The sequence below is a fragment of the Aphis gossypii genome, chromosome 1 (genome assembly GCF_020184175.1).
Source record: "Aphis gossypii isolate Hap1 chromosome 1, ASM2018417v2, whole genome shotgun sequence".
NCBI classification, from domain to species: Eukaryota; Metazoa; Arthropoda; class Insecta; order Hemiptera; family Aphididae; genus Aphis; species Aphis gossypii.
Genome location: NC_065530.1, coordinates 10,926,501 through 10,943,824, shown reverse-complemented (window position 1 = coordinate 10,943,824; position 17,324 = coordinate 10,926,501). Strand labels below are relative to the sequence as shown.

Below are 17,324 nucleotides of genomic sequence, written 5' to 3'. Positions count from 1 at the left end.
ATGTAAGGGGTAGGGGATAAACGGGCAATATAAACTATCATTCTCTGGACGACGCCATAAATCACGTGATTCGACCATGTATAAAATAATAATATTATATTATGTTATTTATACACTTTGAAAATATATATAAATTATAATTATTATAATATTATTATAATAAATAATAACTGAACGTGTTTTATATTCCGGCGAGTTCACTCGACGTATTAAAATATAAGACACGCGACGATCGTCGCCTCGCACGGGTATCATATATTTTTTTCTCTTTACGTCCTTATTTGGACAAACTGGCACCGAAAATAAATACGTTGCAAAATATCGCACGGATCGCTGATACTCCGAGCAACTCGTCGACGACTACAGCTGTTGTATTTTACAATAATAATAATAATAACACTGTATATTGATACCGCGGTGTCCTTTCATCGATCGTCACAGCGTCACTCTGAAATCTCGCGATTTATGTACCTTACCCGAGATGCCGTCGCGCGTTGTTACCTAACCGAACCCGACGGTTTTCGACGATTTATTATACTTATAGTATGGAAGTGCGCGTGTGTACCCACTGGCCGACGACGATCTTATAATAAATTATGAGCATTAGTCATCGCGCGTGCTCGCGTCCTTGCAAGGCCGATATAGTTACCCGTTCGACAGGTCTCCGCCGTGCATCCGTCAGTCAGTCGGTCGGTCGGCTTCGACTAAAAAGTCACATGAATATCGAAACCCGATCGTTGTAAACCAAAATCTCTCACTGTTTGCCCCACTAATATGTCTAAGATAGTTATATAATATATATATATCGCAGTATACCAATCAACGGATTTCATAAAATATCAATCGATACCTAAAATAACAAAACACATCAAACAACTGCGCGTTGTACCTAACCTCTCATCGATTTCGGCATCTTATTCTGCTCTATATCCACAAACCTGAAATAAATGGTTTATCGATATGCTAGTTTCTACATGTACACGCCTCCTATATATTATATTATTAAATGCGCACAGTTATCACAAACTACAGTGCCGTTTACTATACACATTCGTACATAAAAATATCATTTCCTATTTTGAATATTTCAACGTATTGACAGCATAATATATAACACATGTTATTCCAAAAAAAAATGAGGCAATCGCAACGTAACCACCGATGGATTTCTTGCATTTAATTTGGTACTTGGTCTACCGTCTCTAATTGTATTCATATTTTTTTTGCAAATTCATTCATCATTATGTTAAAATTCGAAAGCATTCATCGATCTACGGATGATTCTCTAGTATACTCGTATAATATCATAATACAGACACCTGCTATGAATTTTTTTTTTTACTGTCCCAATAATTATTTTTCGTAACATCGGTTTCCATAATCCAAATATTTCAAAACGCAGCTTATACCTACCTACTGCAGTGTTAATATATTATATACACCGTCGTCATATTATAACGCGATTATTAACGTCATGAGTTTATGTTGAAATGACAGAAGTAATACTATGTTGTCTATTATAATAAGTTAATGACATGTATATAAGTGGATATGTATGGTTATAAATCATGCGAATGATAAACATATCCCGTAGGTGTATAAGCCGAGGAAAAACGCTGTCAGACATTTCAAAAGATAATAAGTATATCATTGGTATACATTTTAATAGATACATAATAAATTCATGATATATGGGTAGCGCATATTATATATATGTATTGAATGCTTACTACCCAACTATCATAGAAGTCTTAAAACAATATCATTATCTTAATGGGGTTGTATATTTTGTATATATTATATTATTATATTATAGTACGTATATTAATCATAATCCCAATAATAATATTTATATAATACATTATATTTTAATGAGTGATATCCATTAATAATGATATCGTATTTATAATAATTAATATTTAATGTGATATATTATTGTCAGACATGCAATATTTTATTTTGATGTAATATTGTTTAATTGCATTAGACATTGATTTTTTTCAAGCATTTTCTTGCCTGGAGCAGCGATCGTTATTATTAATATTATTATTATATTTTCGCCTCCAGTATTATTATATGGATCGATCTATTAACAGATCGCATACAGTTATATGGGTTGACGTGACATGACAAACTGACAACCGACTTCAGTGCTTTTAGACTTGCTTCGCCCGACTGCACCGTTGCATTATCAGAACACGATTTTGCAGTGTATTTCCTGTTGCGTAAGTCGAATTTTTAGGAGTTGACAGTTTTTTTTTTTTTTTACATAATGTAGATTGTTACAATTTTCTACTCGTACTAAAAATATTTCTCTTAATCAAAATATACTTTTTTTGATATTTATAACATTGTTACATGGTAGGTATTTCATTCCAGATAGTTTATAAAAATGAGTAACGAGGTTTCTGTAAATAATTTTTTATAACAATAAAGGTAACCCAAGTGACTAAGAAAAGACATTCATGATGGATAATAATATATATGTGCATCTACAAATGTTCAATTATCATATTTTTTATTGATATAAGACTATAAGAGTCAATAATATGGTCTAGTGCCATCTACGAAAATATCATGGGGCAAACAAGTATAATAATATGTCTCTATTGGATCCTCTAACCATTCTAAACTTATAATATCCAATGTTCAACTTTGATTAAATAGTGAAAATATTGTGTAAACAATCAGCTAATACGCTTTAAAGTTAAGTTATAACATTTTTTGAACATCGCCTCTATTATAGTCTTTATCATAATAATATTGTGTTGAGCTTTTTTTCCCAATCTATACACTGTAATACTTGAAAGGTGTTGACAGTTTATATTATTATAATCACAAAAGTATTCAATATATTAGTTATTTTAGCATAATATGGATACCAATACCTAATATTATGTTCAGTATGTATCATATGAATACGATTTTATTTGTGTCGTATTTATGTATTTAGTCGACCAACAGTCAACAGTAGGTATATATTATGATTTTGTTTACGTGAGCGACGTACCATAAGGGTACTTAAAATAAAATAATAGTTCCCTGTTATTTGACGTCTTGATAAATTACATCTACTGCCACTTATTGAAGTGCACAAAACGTGCTATTTTCCACGTAGAAATATATTTGCAATTCATATTACGCGTTTAGATTATTTATTTCATTAGAAATGTTTTGATCACAGACGAAAACGGGGTTATAGTAGATACATGCAATTTATTTATCAAGACCAATGTTTCGTATAGATGAGAATAATTACAATAATTGAGGATCTCTTTGTTTTATTGTATAGAATACCTTCACCTGCAGAAGTTCATACCATTGAATTATTTTTAAGGATATGTAAAAACTGTGATACACTAGGTATGGTTGTGTAATAAACTTTGAAATTTGAATACCAGATGTTTATAGGTAGTAATATTATATTAAGTGATATTATAATATTTTCATTTATTTTTACATAAAATTAATTTACTTTAATAGTTATTTAATTTACGATTTATTAATTTATAATAGTTTAAGGATAACATTGTGTAATTACCAACAGAAATAACACATAATTATATATAAAATGCTTTTATAGTAGGTATTTAATATTCTGCTAATATTTTCCACGTGATTAGGTGTTTTATTAAAACGCCTTTTTATTTCGTTAAACGTATGCGCCTGTAATAATATACTCAACTATATCCGTGTACATACAAAATTGTATAAATGTTACGCAGCACTTTTAATACTTTTATTCTAATATATAATTACAGTTGTTTTTGGGTTTTATATTTTTATCTGTAAATCCCGTGATGCGTACAATCTCGGATTGAAAGTCGCACGGAGTAAAATTACCACTCTCACTAATACGCATATTATGCGGTGATTCATATGGAGTTCTTACCATCAGAGACACGATTATCGAACGGAACTGAGTAGTTATTATAGTTATAGTATAATATTATTAAACACGAAAAAAAAATAATAAGATAAACGTGACGCCACACGAGTAAAATCCTTACGGGTGGTCGTATTATAGGTATTATTATATTATGTCGTATTGATGCAACTGTACGTCATGTAATAATAGTATAATAATAATAATAACGACAGCGACGATGATTATAATATTATACGACGCGCCGCGTCTACGGCCTGTCGTCGCAACTCCATCATAACATCGACACCTACAGAATTCGACGACACTGGTTCCTAACAGTAATTTGATCGCCGAACACGGTCTCGCTAGTCCTTGGAGCAGTCGTACTATTATAATAGTGCACTGTTGTCGATTTAGGTAATAATTACTGGTGTCGATCGAAGGCGCCACCACAATCTACTTAAAGGTCCTTATTTTTGATAACACTGTGACAACAACAACAACAACAACAACAACAACGATGAATACGCCACGATATTATGATAATAATAATAATAATAACAAACTAAAAAAAAAAAAAAAACCACATGTATAAAATAACGTTTCTCCACTGCGACTGTGTTTCGACCATACTGCTGTTTGCCGGGATATAATGTTATATGTCTGCCTTGGATGAGGCGGCTTTCACTCCATATAAAGAACAAATCGGTGCGAACGGCTAAGCGCAAGTGGTGCTCAGAACCATACGCGTTCTGTCCGAATATTGTTTGCCAATTTCACACGCGTCGTTCATATATTTTATATTTCGCCGTTTACACGAACGTATTTTACATATATAATATTATACGTATATAGGTACTTACGCCGCCGTCGTGGTAGTAGTATAACGACACATTATAAAGTCGCCATACGGTTATTGTACATTACGATAAACAATATTCAAATCCAATCCATCCCGTGACCGACGTCTCGCGCAACGACAATAATATAATCATAATAATTTAATGATTGCTTCGGTCCGATCGTAAGGCATATTATGGGATTTTCGAATAAATTTCTTTAAGGAATTTTCGATTACTGTTCTCCGAGCGTGTTTCCAACACACGTTTATTCCAGTTCTTATCGCTTCCGTCGTCGTGTACCGTTAGAACGGATTGTTTCTCTCTCTCTCTCTTTCTCGACAATTAACTGCTGCAGGACACCTGACTCATATTATAGTTACAGTACAGTATATTTTTCTATATAAATACGTATACGGTGACGAAATGTGAAATACTAAAAATCAGAGGAAAAACGTTTTTATAATAATATTGTAGTGGGTACATAGTTGTCTGCAGCTGTGGGAAGAAAATTATTTTTTTTCTCGTTTCGCATTTAAAACAGTAATAATATCGTAGAATATTATATAATAACGTTTTATTAGTATATTATTTTACTTTTATAATAATATTAATATTATTGTTGCGACGTCGCGTGGACAATAAGGACAATCGTGTAGTCGATAGATAATAGTATTTAAAGTGCGACGATATTGTGTGTGTGTGCGCGCGCGCGACATTATTGTATGTATATTATTATTTATTATACACAATATCATGTCCATATTGGCGTACAAGACGTCCTCTTCTCCAATAAAACGCACACGAGTACATGACACACAGCCCACTCGTTTTTCGTAACCGTCGTCGAGGATATTTCTGTATTATTATTATTATTATTATATTATCATTATAATTACGTATTGTATAATGTATCGATTTGTGATTTTTCCTTTATAATGGCGTTCGATGTTGTGTCTTCTGTGTTCTACTATTTTGTAAGTTGGTACCTACCGCGCGTTCGCAGCTACCTGTTGGATGTCATCGCTTATTAGCGTGAATATTATATTATTGAAATACTATCATAATATAATATTATTATGATTGAGGACATAGTTCGCAGTATAATTATCATATATTTTTTTATTATTTAAATTATCATCAGGTAATACATTGATAAACACATCAGTTGACATGTACAACTAATATACATAAGTATGTTTATTATAATAATACATAGATTACGATGATAATGAGAGAGTTATCCAATGATAGGACCTTGCTGTAATTAATATAAACTTACTATATCGATGTTGTACACGATAAAAGATAACTGATCGTCTGAAAAATTCGTATATAGTTCACACTTACTGGGATACCGGATTCGATTGATTCGTTTCGCAAATAAGAAAATAACAAATTCGAATTCACGTAATAGATTGATAAAAAAAAATACGTTTAGAAATTATTATACATGATATCATGTTGTGTATTCAGTATTGATATCATGTGTCTATGATTGACAAAACATTGTTCGCACGAGTGTTTTTTTTCTTTAATAATGCAAATCCTATAACAAAATTCCTTTCCATAAAATATTCGCACTTCCTAAGTCTGAACCGTCGTATCTGCTCTGGTGTTGGTATTTGTGTATGGCCAATAAGCAATAAACGTAATAACATATAATCTACAGTTTGGAATTTTTGTCACGACACGTTGTCGTATTATATTATTATCTTTTCTGTTTTACTTTGCAGTCTGTGTAGATGAAAAATAAATGTATTCAATTCATACCTTACCGTATATTATTATCTACCATACAGATACAGGCATAATTTAATTTAATCGCCAATTAATTATTATGCCTATCGGATTCGGTCAATTAAAAATACAATATTATAATATCTTAATTAACTGTTATGACTTAATAAGATATTTGTAAGAAAATGCCAAACGCCCCCGTGCCCAATGTTTGTCAGCAAAAGTAATAATGAAATTATAATATTATAAAAATCAAAAATCGATTACTACGTTCAATATTAATAGTCAGTTACGATCAAACATAATAATAACATAGTACACTACTATACTAGTATGGCAGTACACCTCGTATGATACTCGTTGTGCGAACGACCATACGGATACAGTCACGCGTGGACCTCAGGTCTGGTCGGACCGTCATTGTTAATTTTACTAAATACTTTTAGTTGATTTTTTTTTTTGTTATTGTAATTATTTTATATATTGTAAGATTTTTATTTTATGTTTGTTAACCGTGTGTGTGATTTCATTTTTTTTTCTGTTTTACAGCCGGAATATTATCGTGACAATTCTGAGTTTTTGTGCATATCCAACGGAAATCGTTATCAGCTGAAAATTCCTCATGCCAAACTGACACATACGGGGACATACACGTTACTAGCCGCTAATCCGCATGGACAGGTCAAAGCGCTAATATCTCTCCAAGTCTACTCGACAGGTTGGTCGTAGTTATTATACACATATTATTATAATATACATCATATATCCGCAATCATATTATTATTTTTCATTATTACATTGAACACGCACTCTGTGCGATATTATTATTATTATCGTGTTGTATTCATGACGTCATTGGTTTGAAATTAGTAAAACAATCTCGACGCCGTATTCGCGACCCTGCCACAACGGTGACGAGAAAACCTAATAGTTAATATGTTATTATACGTCATGATGAGGTTTGACGAGAATACTTAAATTACAAATAATATAGTTATTATGGTTATAGTACGTCAAACCTAATTACCAAAGTGGATCGTTACATGTTGTCACTTATTAAATTCCATGTACGCACGTCATTTCTATTGTGATACTGTTTCACCAAACGGTATGATATATTAATAGTTTTTAAAATTTTTTTTTCCATAGGACACTGCAAGAAAAAAATGGAAAATGGGACCAACCACGCGTAAGTTGCATTACGTAGCGTCACTGTATAGCTTATTATTATACTAACTATATTGATTGTATAATATTCTGATGGAACTATCCTTATCTAAAATATTATTATGTCTGTTAACTATTGTTCTAGAACGGTGGAAAGGTTACCAAGAATAAGTCGAGGGCTGGTCGACATAGAGTGCCGGGAAAACGACAGTATAACGTTTGAGTGCAAATTGAATATCACGCAAGAGACGGACATTAGATGGCAAAAAGACGGCAAAGTATGTTTTCTTAATCAAATAGTTTTGTGCATGGTACAAGATTTGAACGATTCAACATCCATAAATATTTTATATAATATAAGCATAATATGTACTTAAATAAAATTGTAATTATGGTTTATTTGTTTTTTGACGATTCTCTACCAACCATCAAGTTGGTCAGATTAGGCAAGCAGATTAAGTCTCAGCTGATCGACGGTGACACGGCTCGTCTCGAAATATCCACGGTGAGTCCACTGCACGAAGGACTATATACGTGTACAGCTTACAACGAACTCGGTCAAGACTCGACGTCGGCTCGGCTGATATTTTTGTCAGGTGAGTTTTTCAAACAAAAATAGCAAATATATTGTGCTATAATATTCACTTTAATATAATGCTTTAGATTCGCAAAACACCGCTAAGGTACCCCAGTCAAACGGACAGCAAAACACCATGCTTGGTTCGCCAATATTAGCAGGTAAGAAAAATTGTAATTTGATAACAATACCAAAATCGGTTTAAACAATGTAACGTCTTAAGACTATCTATATATGAATAACATTTAATTTATTATTTCTAAGTGTTTAAGTTTTACTGTTAGTAATAATTATTTCAAGCTTAAAAATGTTTTACATATCAATGAGAATTAAGAATCGATATGAGATATTTTTTTTTATATTCTTTTATAAATATAAAATATTCTATTTCTTTAATGGAGTGGACGTTATGGAGAAGTTAACAATAATTTTTAGTTATGATATATTTAGTATAATAATATATGCTACTTACATGAATATGTATAATATTAATAGTAAAATTGTATAAAAAAAAATACTTAAAACCGTAGTTCAAACATTATTTAAAGAAATAAAAAATAGAGAAGTTATTTTACAGAAATATATATATATATATACGACCCATATTAAATAAGAAATTTATTGTAAGCTAAATAATTCTGATAAAAATCTACGTATAAACTAATAAATTATCATTTGATTTTAATATGCCTAATATTTTTCTAGTTTTTATTTGTTTATCAGTACTACGCGTTTAAAACAAATAAAAATAACACTTGAAAAATCCATTGTTCTCCTCAAAAATTTTCGATATCCACTGTAAATCTTAAATACCTGCAGGTGAATCGAACGACCGGTGTACAAAACGGTTGAAGCGAAGCAGTGCGCCGAAATTTTACGCTGTATTACACGACCGAATCGCAGACGTCGGTGAAACTGTTCGTTTCCAGTGCAGTGTGTCGGGTCACCCACCACCGTGGTCGTCGTGGGAAAAAGACGGCCAGCCTATCGGTGTCAATAGCAGGATGAGAATTCGCGAGGACGACGACTACCGGTCGTTGGAGATATGCGACGTCACATCTGATGACGCAGGTCTCTACCGGATTACCGTCGAGAACAAATTTGGAAAAATACAAGCCACAGCTCGACTGGAAGTGTTGAGTGAGTATTTATCTACGTCTATAATTGTTTTATGTATACATTACACAGTGTGATTCACGAAGCATATCTAATCCCATTTCTTAATTTAAATTCATTTAAATTTTAATTATTGGAACTTTTGAATATTATACTATACATATTTTCAAACTCTTTTAGAGATTTCTTGTATTAATTATAATCTAATTATTGAGGAGGTAGTGTTCCATTGTAATACAAACTTCTGTTTGTTTAAAAATATAAAATATATGTAATTTTAGATCTAATAATTAATCATATTAGGGCTATTTTCATAAATTATGAAATGTTAATAGATTAATTATTAATTATTACAATATTAAACTTATTATGCTCATTATTATAGACCTATATTAATAACTATTTTCATAACTAAATAATTAAATATAATTATTATAAAACTTTTCGTTTGAATTTTGATTTTAATCAGTTAAATTTTTCAGATTTTTCCTTTAAATAACTTACAGTAGAAAATGGAGAGCATTATTATTTGAAAAATAGAAGTTTTTACTTCTGAATGTTAGTATAAGTACTGTGGAAAGTACTAATATGAGTTCAAAAAATCTCCCGGGCTTTAAAAAGTATATTTTAAAATTCTGATTTTAAATAACTGTATCATTAAAAAGAAAATGAATCATCATACTCGGTAAATTATTATGTATACCTAGTGTATACAAGTGTTATAGCGACGTAGATGTAAAATTATCGATTTATTAACTGTACAGTGTACATAATAATATATTCAAAGTTGTAAGTTGTGTTTTCTAGTTTTAGAAAATGTAAAATTTTTTTTGATCACTTATAAAAATCTCTATATCTCTCAAACATGTAGGTACTCACGCAGCGAAGTACGATTGATCGTCGTGCGCGAGAATTTCTATGATATTATACTTGTCGACACGTAAATTAAAAGTTTAAAAATATCAATACCACGGTCGTTGAGCGTGACTAATCGTTTGATAAAAACACCGCTGAGATGTGACCTTATTTCCTTCTTTAGGCACCTATACATATAAATATTCATATGTATCAACGATCAGAGACCGTTTTTATCGTCTGAAGTTTTTTTATTTTTATTATAATATAATAGTAATGTTATGTACACATTTTTTTCATAATTTTTATAATAATCATAATTATTTAATGTTGCAACAGCACACAATCAAACCACAAATGACGTACAAATCACTTCATCGTCTAACGGCAGGAGACAATCCGGGTCGGCTGCTTGTGCGGGTGAAAACTTTACTCTCAGCTGTGACATAAGGGGAAACTCCATGTCTGACGTTACCTGGTACAAGTGAGTATTATATACTATTATTTTATAATCCATCTATTATTCCAACTTGATCCAGTGACACATCTTCCAGTATAATATCATGAATTATAGTATTATTAACATATATATTAATATAATGTAAATAGAAGATGTGTAGCAGATTGTTCTATAACAATCCCACAGTATACACAATTGTGTCTATTTCTTCATCTCTCTAAACTTTTCATGCAAATTATTGATGAAAGTTAACATTAAATACGTATGTTATTTTTTTTAAGCTTAAATTAATTTATAGTAATTCTTCTTTATATTGGGCGAATGCGCAACATAGTGGACAATGCATAAATATTTGTATGTTTTACATTTCTTTACAAATGCGGTAGTGTACTACCGAGCTCTCCCTTTACACAACCTCCTCCCCCTTGAAATATATATCATCACGGTATATCTTGTACAGAAATGACGTAGAAGTCAAGCCCGACGACAGGGTGACTTCGTCCCTGGACGATTTGGCAGCCAGACTTTCGATATCGAACTTGGAGTCGGCGGACACAGGCGTATACACGTGTGTGGCAAGGTGCGATTCTGGCGTCACCAGGTGTTCGACAGAATTGTGTGTATTTGACACGAAACCGGGTACCGACTCGTATCTTCAACCTCCGATATTCGTCGAGGGACTTGTTCCTAAACGCACCGCCGACGAAGGAGAACCGGTCCAATTGACCGTAAGACTCCAAGGTGAGACTAAAATACTTATATCATGATTATAAACATTCATTATAGAATAGACAGATAGACAATGCAATGTTAGTATTTTGTGACCATTCATATGAATATATGAATCACAGTTACTATGAAGCGCTAGTGTTGAAATGATGCAAGGTGGTGGTACTCTCTCCTAGGAAGGAGAGAAAGGTGGAGGGCGCTTAGATTCTAAGTGGTGGTACTCTCTCCTAGGAAGGTGAGAAGGTGGAGGGTGCTTTAATTTTAGGTGGTGGTACATCTACTATATATTATGTTGTACGATATCGGGAGGGGAAGTTAATTCAAACAACGTTACCTATCGGGAGCTATAATAGCTTATTTCAATAATAACTATTAATACAATTTTAGAAACCGAAAATCTCTATACCATTGGCTATCGGTTTGTTGTATAATAAATGTTATAATACAGTACCAACGTAAACTATATTGCATGGCTGAAATTGTTTGCTTTTTCATTTTTAGGTGCAGTTCCTATGAACGCCTCGTGGTTTAAAAACGACGTGCTTCTTCCTGACTGCGTGGACTTTGAGTACGTGGTGGCCGAAGACCGCGGCGAGTTCGGCTTGTCGATTATCGACCCTTTTGTCAAGGACAGCGGCGTTTACAGTTGTAAAGTGGCCAACTCATTTGGTCAAGCCGTGTCTAGTGGACAACTCGTTATAAACGGTTTGTACGGATTTCGAGTAACGAAATACTGTTAAATGACTGTATAGTAGTATATTATAATATGGTATTATTTATTATTTTTATCATTGTATAGAAATGTCGTGCGGAAATGAACTTAATAACAATCTGCATGACGTTGGAAAAAAGATCACGTGCGATACCCCTGTCAATAATAAAGTTCCACTTCCTGCATCCATACTCAGCGGGCCAAGTGACACGACCGTATTGCGTGGCGCCAAAGTAGTCTTGAAGACGTCGTACCAGGGCGATCCCGAACCCTGCGTGCAGTGGCTCAGAGCGGTGAGTCTGTCAATTATAAATCTTATGATTATATACAAATAGGGATCACAGATACTTTTAGGGATGAGCTGATGACATATTATTTTATTAAAAGGTTAATTGATGTTTGATACAGAAATCGGTTAACGATATCAATATATTATCGTCTTGAGAAAAAAAACATAATATTATATCGTTTCAATTGTTTCATACAATAAGCAAGTTGTTCCATCAAGGTTAAAAAATTAAAAACCCTTATACCTATTAAAATTTTTTTAAACTTCATTAAATGCAAATTGCACAGATTTTTAACATTGCATACATTTGTGGGGTTTTTAGCCAAATATGAAATACAGGTATAAAATTATATCCAATCATAATAACTGTTTGATAATCAACGACCAACGTACCGCGGTCTGTCAGTTGGTGACCCCTGTTCTAAAAAAATAATATCGATGAATAGGACAATATAGACTTTGATAAATCTATCAATCGCATATTATATTATGAATAATAATAATATTATAATCTAATGAAGTATCTAACTTCGAATTGTTACAACAATAATATAGACAGTCGTATTTCGTATACAGGGCAAAGTGTTGGAGTCCGACGCGCATGTATGTATAACCAACGAGCGCGGCGTGTCTTGTCTGACAATCGACTCGATCACGGCCGACGATTGTGGCAAGTACGTCGTCCGCGTCGACAACGGGCACGGCAACGATTTTCACTTCGCATCGGTGGCCGTCGAAGGTACAATATAATGTTTTATAATTCTTAATAGTTATACAATCGACCTAGTCTTTAATATGGTAATATTCGTCCGACGCCCACTAGAGGAACGGGTATAATATTTAATCAGGGACTAGATAGTACATTTTTTTTATAATTCTGTCATGCCGATAAACAATTTTATGATAACCCAGAAAATCTTTATTCCCACCGATAATATAAGAACACAAGTTCGATTGAGTAATTAATAAATCAAAGAATACGTGTTGGAAATGAACACATAAATTAGAAACTAACCCGCGTGCTTATGGGGAAAAAATAGGGGTCTTAGTCATTTTTCGCGTTCACAGTATCATAGTAGGTATGATTATGATTCACTCACGCGTCAACTACAATGACAACTACCTATTATTGTTATCCGTTACAACATAATATTACAATATAATAATATTCACGTATTATATATAATACATAATAATAATAATATAACATCGTGTACCTTGCACAATAATATACCAAATACTATACGATACGGCGGTGGCGTAATAATATTATATTATACTATATCGATGGTGTCGTGCGTGGACTTATGTCATATTAATTTGCCTACCGTGCAGATGATCTATTAACCCGAAACGATGAGACATAACACTGTTTTTGATAATATTATTATACACAGTCCGGTCCAACGTGTGTAATAACGTTCGTCGTATTGTTATTATAATACTAATATCGCTGCGACGTTATCCTACGATGATAGTATAATACTCGTAACGGGCGTTCTCGGGCCGCATACTTAAACCGACTATACACTATATAATAATATTATTTTCGAGCGCATGCGACAAATGTCGAGTTTGAAACCGTATACGTGTAACGCACAATGTAAAATTTCACTTGGCGACGTGTAGTATGTCATCGTTTAATAATATATATTATAATATGAGTGTACCTACGTACCTATACAATAACGCTCCCACTCGGCGACGAGCGGTTATTGGATTCGCGTGTGTAAAATGTTTTTAATAATTATTATTTTTTTTTTTTTTCATCGACATGTGCGTTAACCGCGTATATAATTATTATCTCATAGATACTCACTTTGCACTCATAACTTTATCCTATTATGACGTGTACGCCACTAAACGTGGTATCGACGACGTACATACCTATACTTGTACATTATAATATTATTGCGGGCACACGTTCGGTTCAACGGTATCACAATCATTTACATATTTAATCACTACCGTACAGCTCCGATATCGCGTATATCTCGCGTTGGCGACCATCGTCTCAGATCTTTTAGAGTATGATCTAAGTAGACGATCGTCGTTCGTCATAAAAATATAGTATTATGATCGCACCTAAAGCTTTATCACCTATATCGATTCAATAACTTTGCATCGGAGTATTCGAACCGGGTTGTCACCGCACGTCGTAAGTACTAAGTATACAATATAATAATGACATATTTTAGTATTTATATTATTTTGCACATAATAATATATACATTATATTATAGCTGTTGCTGTATATAACGCCACTTTATCCGGGAAATAATGTAAAAACATAAAGTTCGGCTAAATTCAGCGTGTCTCGGTTCTATATAGTGTACCTAAACGAAAAAATCGACATAGGTGTATTTCGCTTAGTGGAAAATAATTCTATCGAGATGAGCGATATGGTTAAAACTAACCTTTAAACTTTTCTATATCTAAAAACGACTGAAACTTTCGTCTAATTAATTTGGAGGAGTAGTGCACCAGTCTAAAATCTACAAACATGAGTAACACATTGCTTTTTGTTGTTAATTTGAATACATTAAATATTTATTTTATTTTATTAAAAAAAAATAACGAATAATAACTAATAACGAGTGATGGCGGTTGGACCAGTCTATATTATCAAATAGGCTATTTAAAATTTTATTTCTATAACCAATGACAACCATAATATTATAAGTCAAAAAATATTCGACAAAATTCGTTTATGAACTACCCTCACATGGTTGAAAAATAAGCTGAAAAATCTTCGAGTCTCAAGTACTATTGGCATGACTAACTTTTATTTAAATCGGTTTAGTACTCAGTGCGTACAAATAATACGGCTTTATAATATGATTGTAATACACATATATATATAACTTTTATGTATGGATAAACTATCTACCTGTACACTGCTATTGTTTTATTATCGGTTGATAATTGTTAATTGTGATAAATATTTGTGCTTGTGTACATGTGTGTGCTTTTGTAGGACCTCCAGACCCACCAGCCGGCAGACCTGTTGTCTCCGTGTTAGAGACTAGTGCGGACGTAACGTGGTCTAGTCCGGCGTACGACGGCGGATGTATGGTCACCGGTTACGGCGTAGAAGTCCGACCATTCAACCAGTCCGATTGGAAACTAGTCGCCGACAAGTGAGTGATAATTTATTTTTCCAATCTTTGTTTCCTGTCCGATATAACTTATTATACTATTTACACTCAAACATAATATTATATTATTATAAAATTTAGGTGAAATGAGTGTAATTGTAAAGGGATGTACCGCAAATTGGTGTGCTACTACACAGTTCACCTAAACTAAATTTCTACTTATAACTCATAAATTATTCCCCCGACTATCGAATTGTATGTACTTAAATACTTTAAAAAATATTCTGCTTCAGAGTATAAAATTAAAAATGTATTTTGTCGTTCAAAAAAACTTATAAAAATATAATGGTAGAATATTTTTAAAAACGTTAATAGATTTTTAAATAACGAGTGTTTGATATTAGGATTACACAGTATATGGGGAGGTAAATCGCGTTATATCCTAAAATGTTCTCTTATCAATTTTTTTAGAAAACTGTAAAACGCGTTAACTCGTCCTAAATATTAAGTATAATTATTATAATATTTCTTGTCGTAAATAATATACTAGTATATAAGTATATTACTCACTCATGCACACGTCGCGTCATACGCGTATCGTTATGCATCAGCCAATTATTGCAATCATACATCGAGTGGATGATACTCTGCGATGTAAAAAACGATTGATCGAATAATGTTAATAATATAACATTACGCGACACATTTTTTTTTTTTTTTTTTAATAATATATAGGAGATACCGACATACCGTATGTATTCACGTTTCTATTATAGTTTACAATACGATTTTACTTTCTCGAGTAGATTTTTTTAAAAAATAAAATAAATTGCTTTTTCATAATCACGATCGATAGCCGGATACGACAAATTATCGTACATTATATATTATATTCGAAGGTTATCGATATAGCAATAAAAATATTAATAGTAATTTATACTAGATCTCATTATTACAATGAAAAATAATAAATAATCGATTTAAGCGTTCGATGAGCACGTTTCATTTACGCCTGACATCGTCAGATACCTAACAATTTTTCGACGGCGAAAGCGGGAAAATTCTTTTAAAATATCTAGTGTAGCGTCTATATTTTCTATTTTGCTTTAATTATAGGAGTTTTCCAAATCAAATAATCTTCATGATCTTATAACTTAGCAGTTATATGCAAACACACACTTTTTGATATAAATAAATCAAATTATAACGTTTTATTATACAATATATGATATGATACCCATGGCGTGTGCTTACAAGATGTTTCGCCCTTCCCTTGCCCAATTTGTTTATCGTATTTCACGCCATTCGTGTGAATTGAATGACATCGTAATTCGTTATTATATACTTATATTTACATATTATATCGTTTTGTATTGAGAATTCTGTATATAATTCTCTCTCTCTGTCCAGGTGTCACTCGTTATCACACATTGTCCGAGGTCTGGCACCCGGTGAGTCGTACGTGTTCAGAGTCCGAGCAGAAAACATGCACGGATCGAGTGAAGCGAGCTTAGAATCCACACCGGTATACATACTACAAACTGGTAACTTATATGATAATAATATTTTAATATTTTAATAAGGTATTGACACGTTATCGTAGTGGTGTTAGGTTATATTATTGTTAATATTTCCGAGTATGGTTTTTCACGAGGCCAGACCAATATAATATAATATTATAATAACGTTCAAAGCGAAATCACATTTACGATTTTGCTGCGTCTGATCGCGAATATTACTCGTATCATAATATTATATAGGTGTAAGCACTAAATTATTATAACGGTCACGTTCCGCGTTGTGTAATCATATCTGAAGATAATCATGAGTGGGGGATGATTACAATGCTTAATCATAACTCTTGATACAAAGGA

General features: G+C 32.5%; 1 protein-coding gene across 4 annotated transcripts in view; it reads left to right on the top strand.

Annotated features, from left to right (window-relative positions):
* The window catches only part of LOC114128407 (uncharacterized), a 102,904-nt gene that overhangs the window by 78,845 nt on the left and 6,735 nt on the right, over window positions 1-17,324 (top strand). For all 4 annotated transcript variants that reach the window (XM_050207822.1, XM_050207819.1, XM_050207811.1 and 1 more), the window contains exons 25-37: window positions 6,997-7,165; window positions 7,597-7,636; window positions 7,760-7,892; window positions 8,048-8,210; window positions 8,278-8,352; window positions 9,011-9,331; window positions 10,502-10,646; window positions 11,083-11,363; window positions 11,853-12,056; window positions 12,151-12,356; window positions 12,929-13,091; window positions 15,330-15,492; window positions 16,861-16,994. In XM_050207822.1, coding sequence (XP_050063779.1) covers window positions 6,997-7,165; window positions 7,597-7,636; window positions 7,760-7,892; window positions 8,048-8,210; window positions 8,278-8,352; window positions 9,011-9,331; window positions 10,502-10,646; window positions 11,083-11,363; window positions 11,853-12,056; window positions 12,151-12,356; window positions 12,929-13,091; window positions 15,330-15,492; window positions 16,861-16,994 — 2,197 coding nt within the window. The remainder of the gene's footprint in view (window positions 1-6,996; window positions 7,166-7,596; window positions 7,637-7,759; window positions 7,893-8,047; window positions 8,211-8,277; window positions 8,353-9,010; window positions 9,332-10,501; window positions 10,647-11,082; window positions 11,364-11,852; window positions 12,057-12,150; window positions 12,357-12,928; window positions 13,092-15,329; window positions 15,493-16,860; window positions 16,995-17,324) is intronic.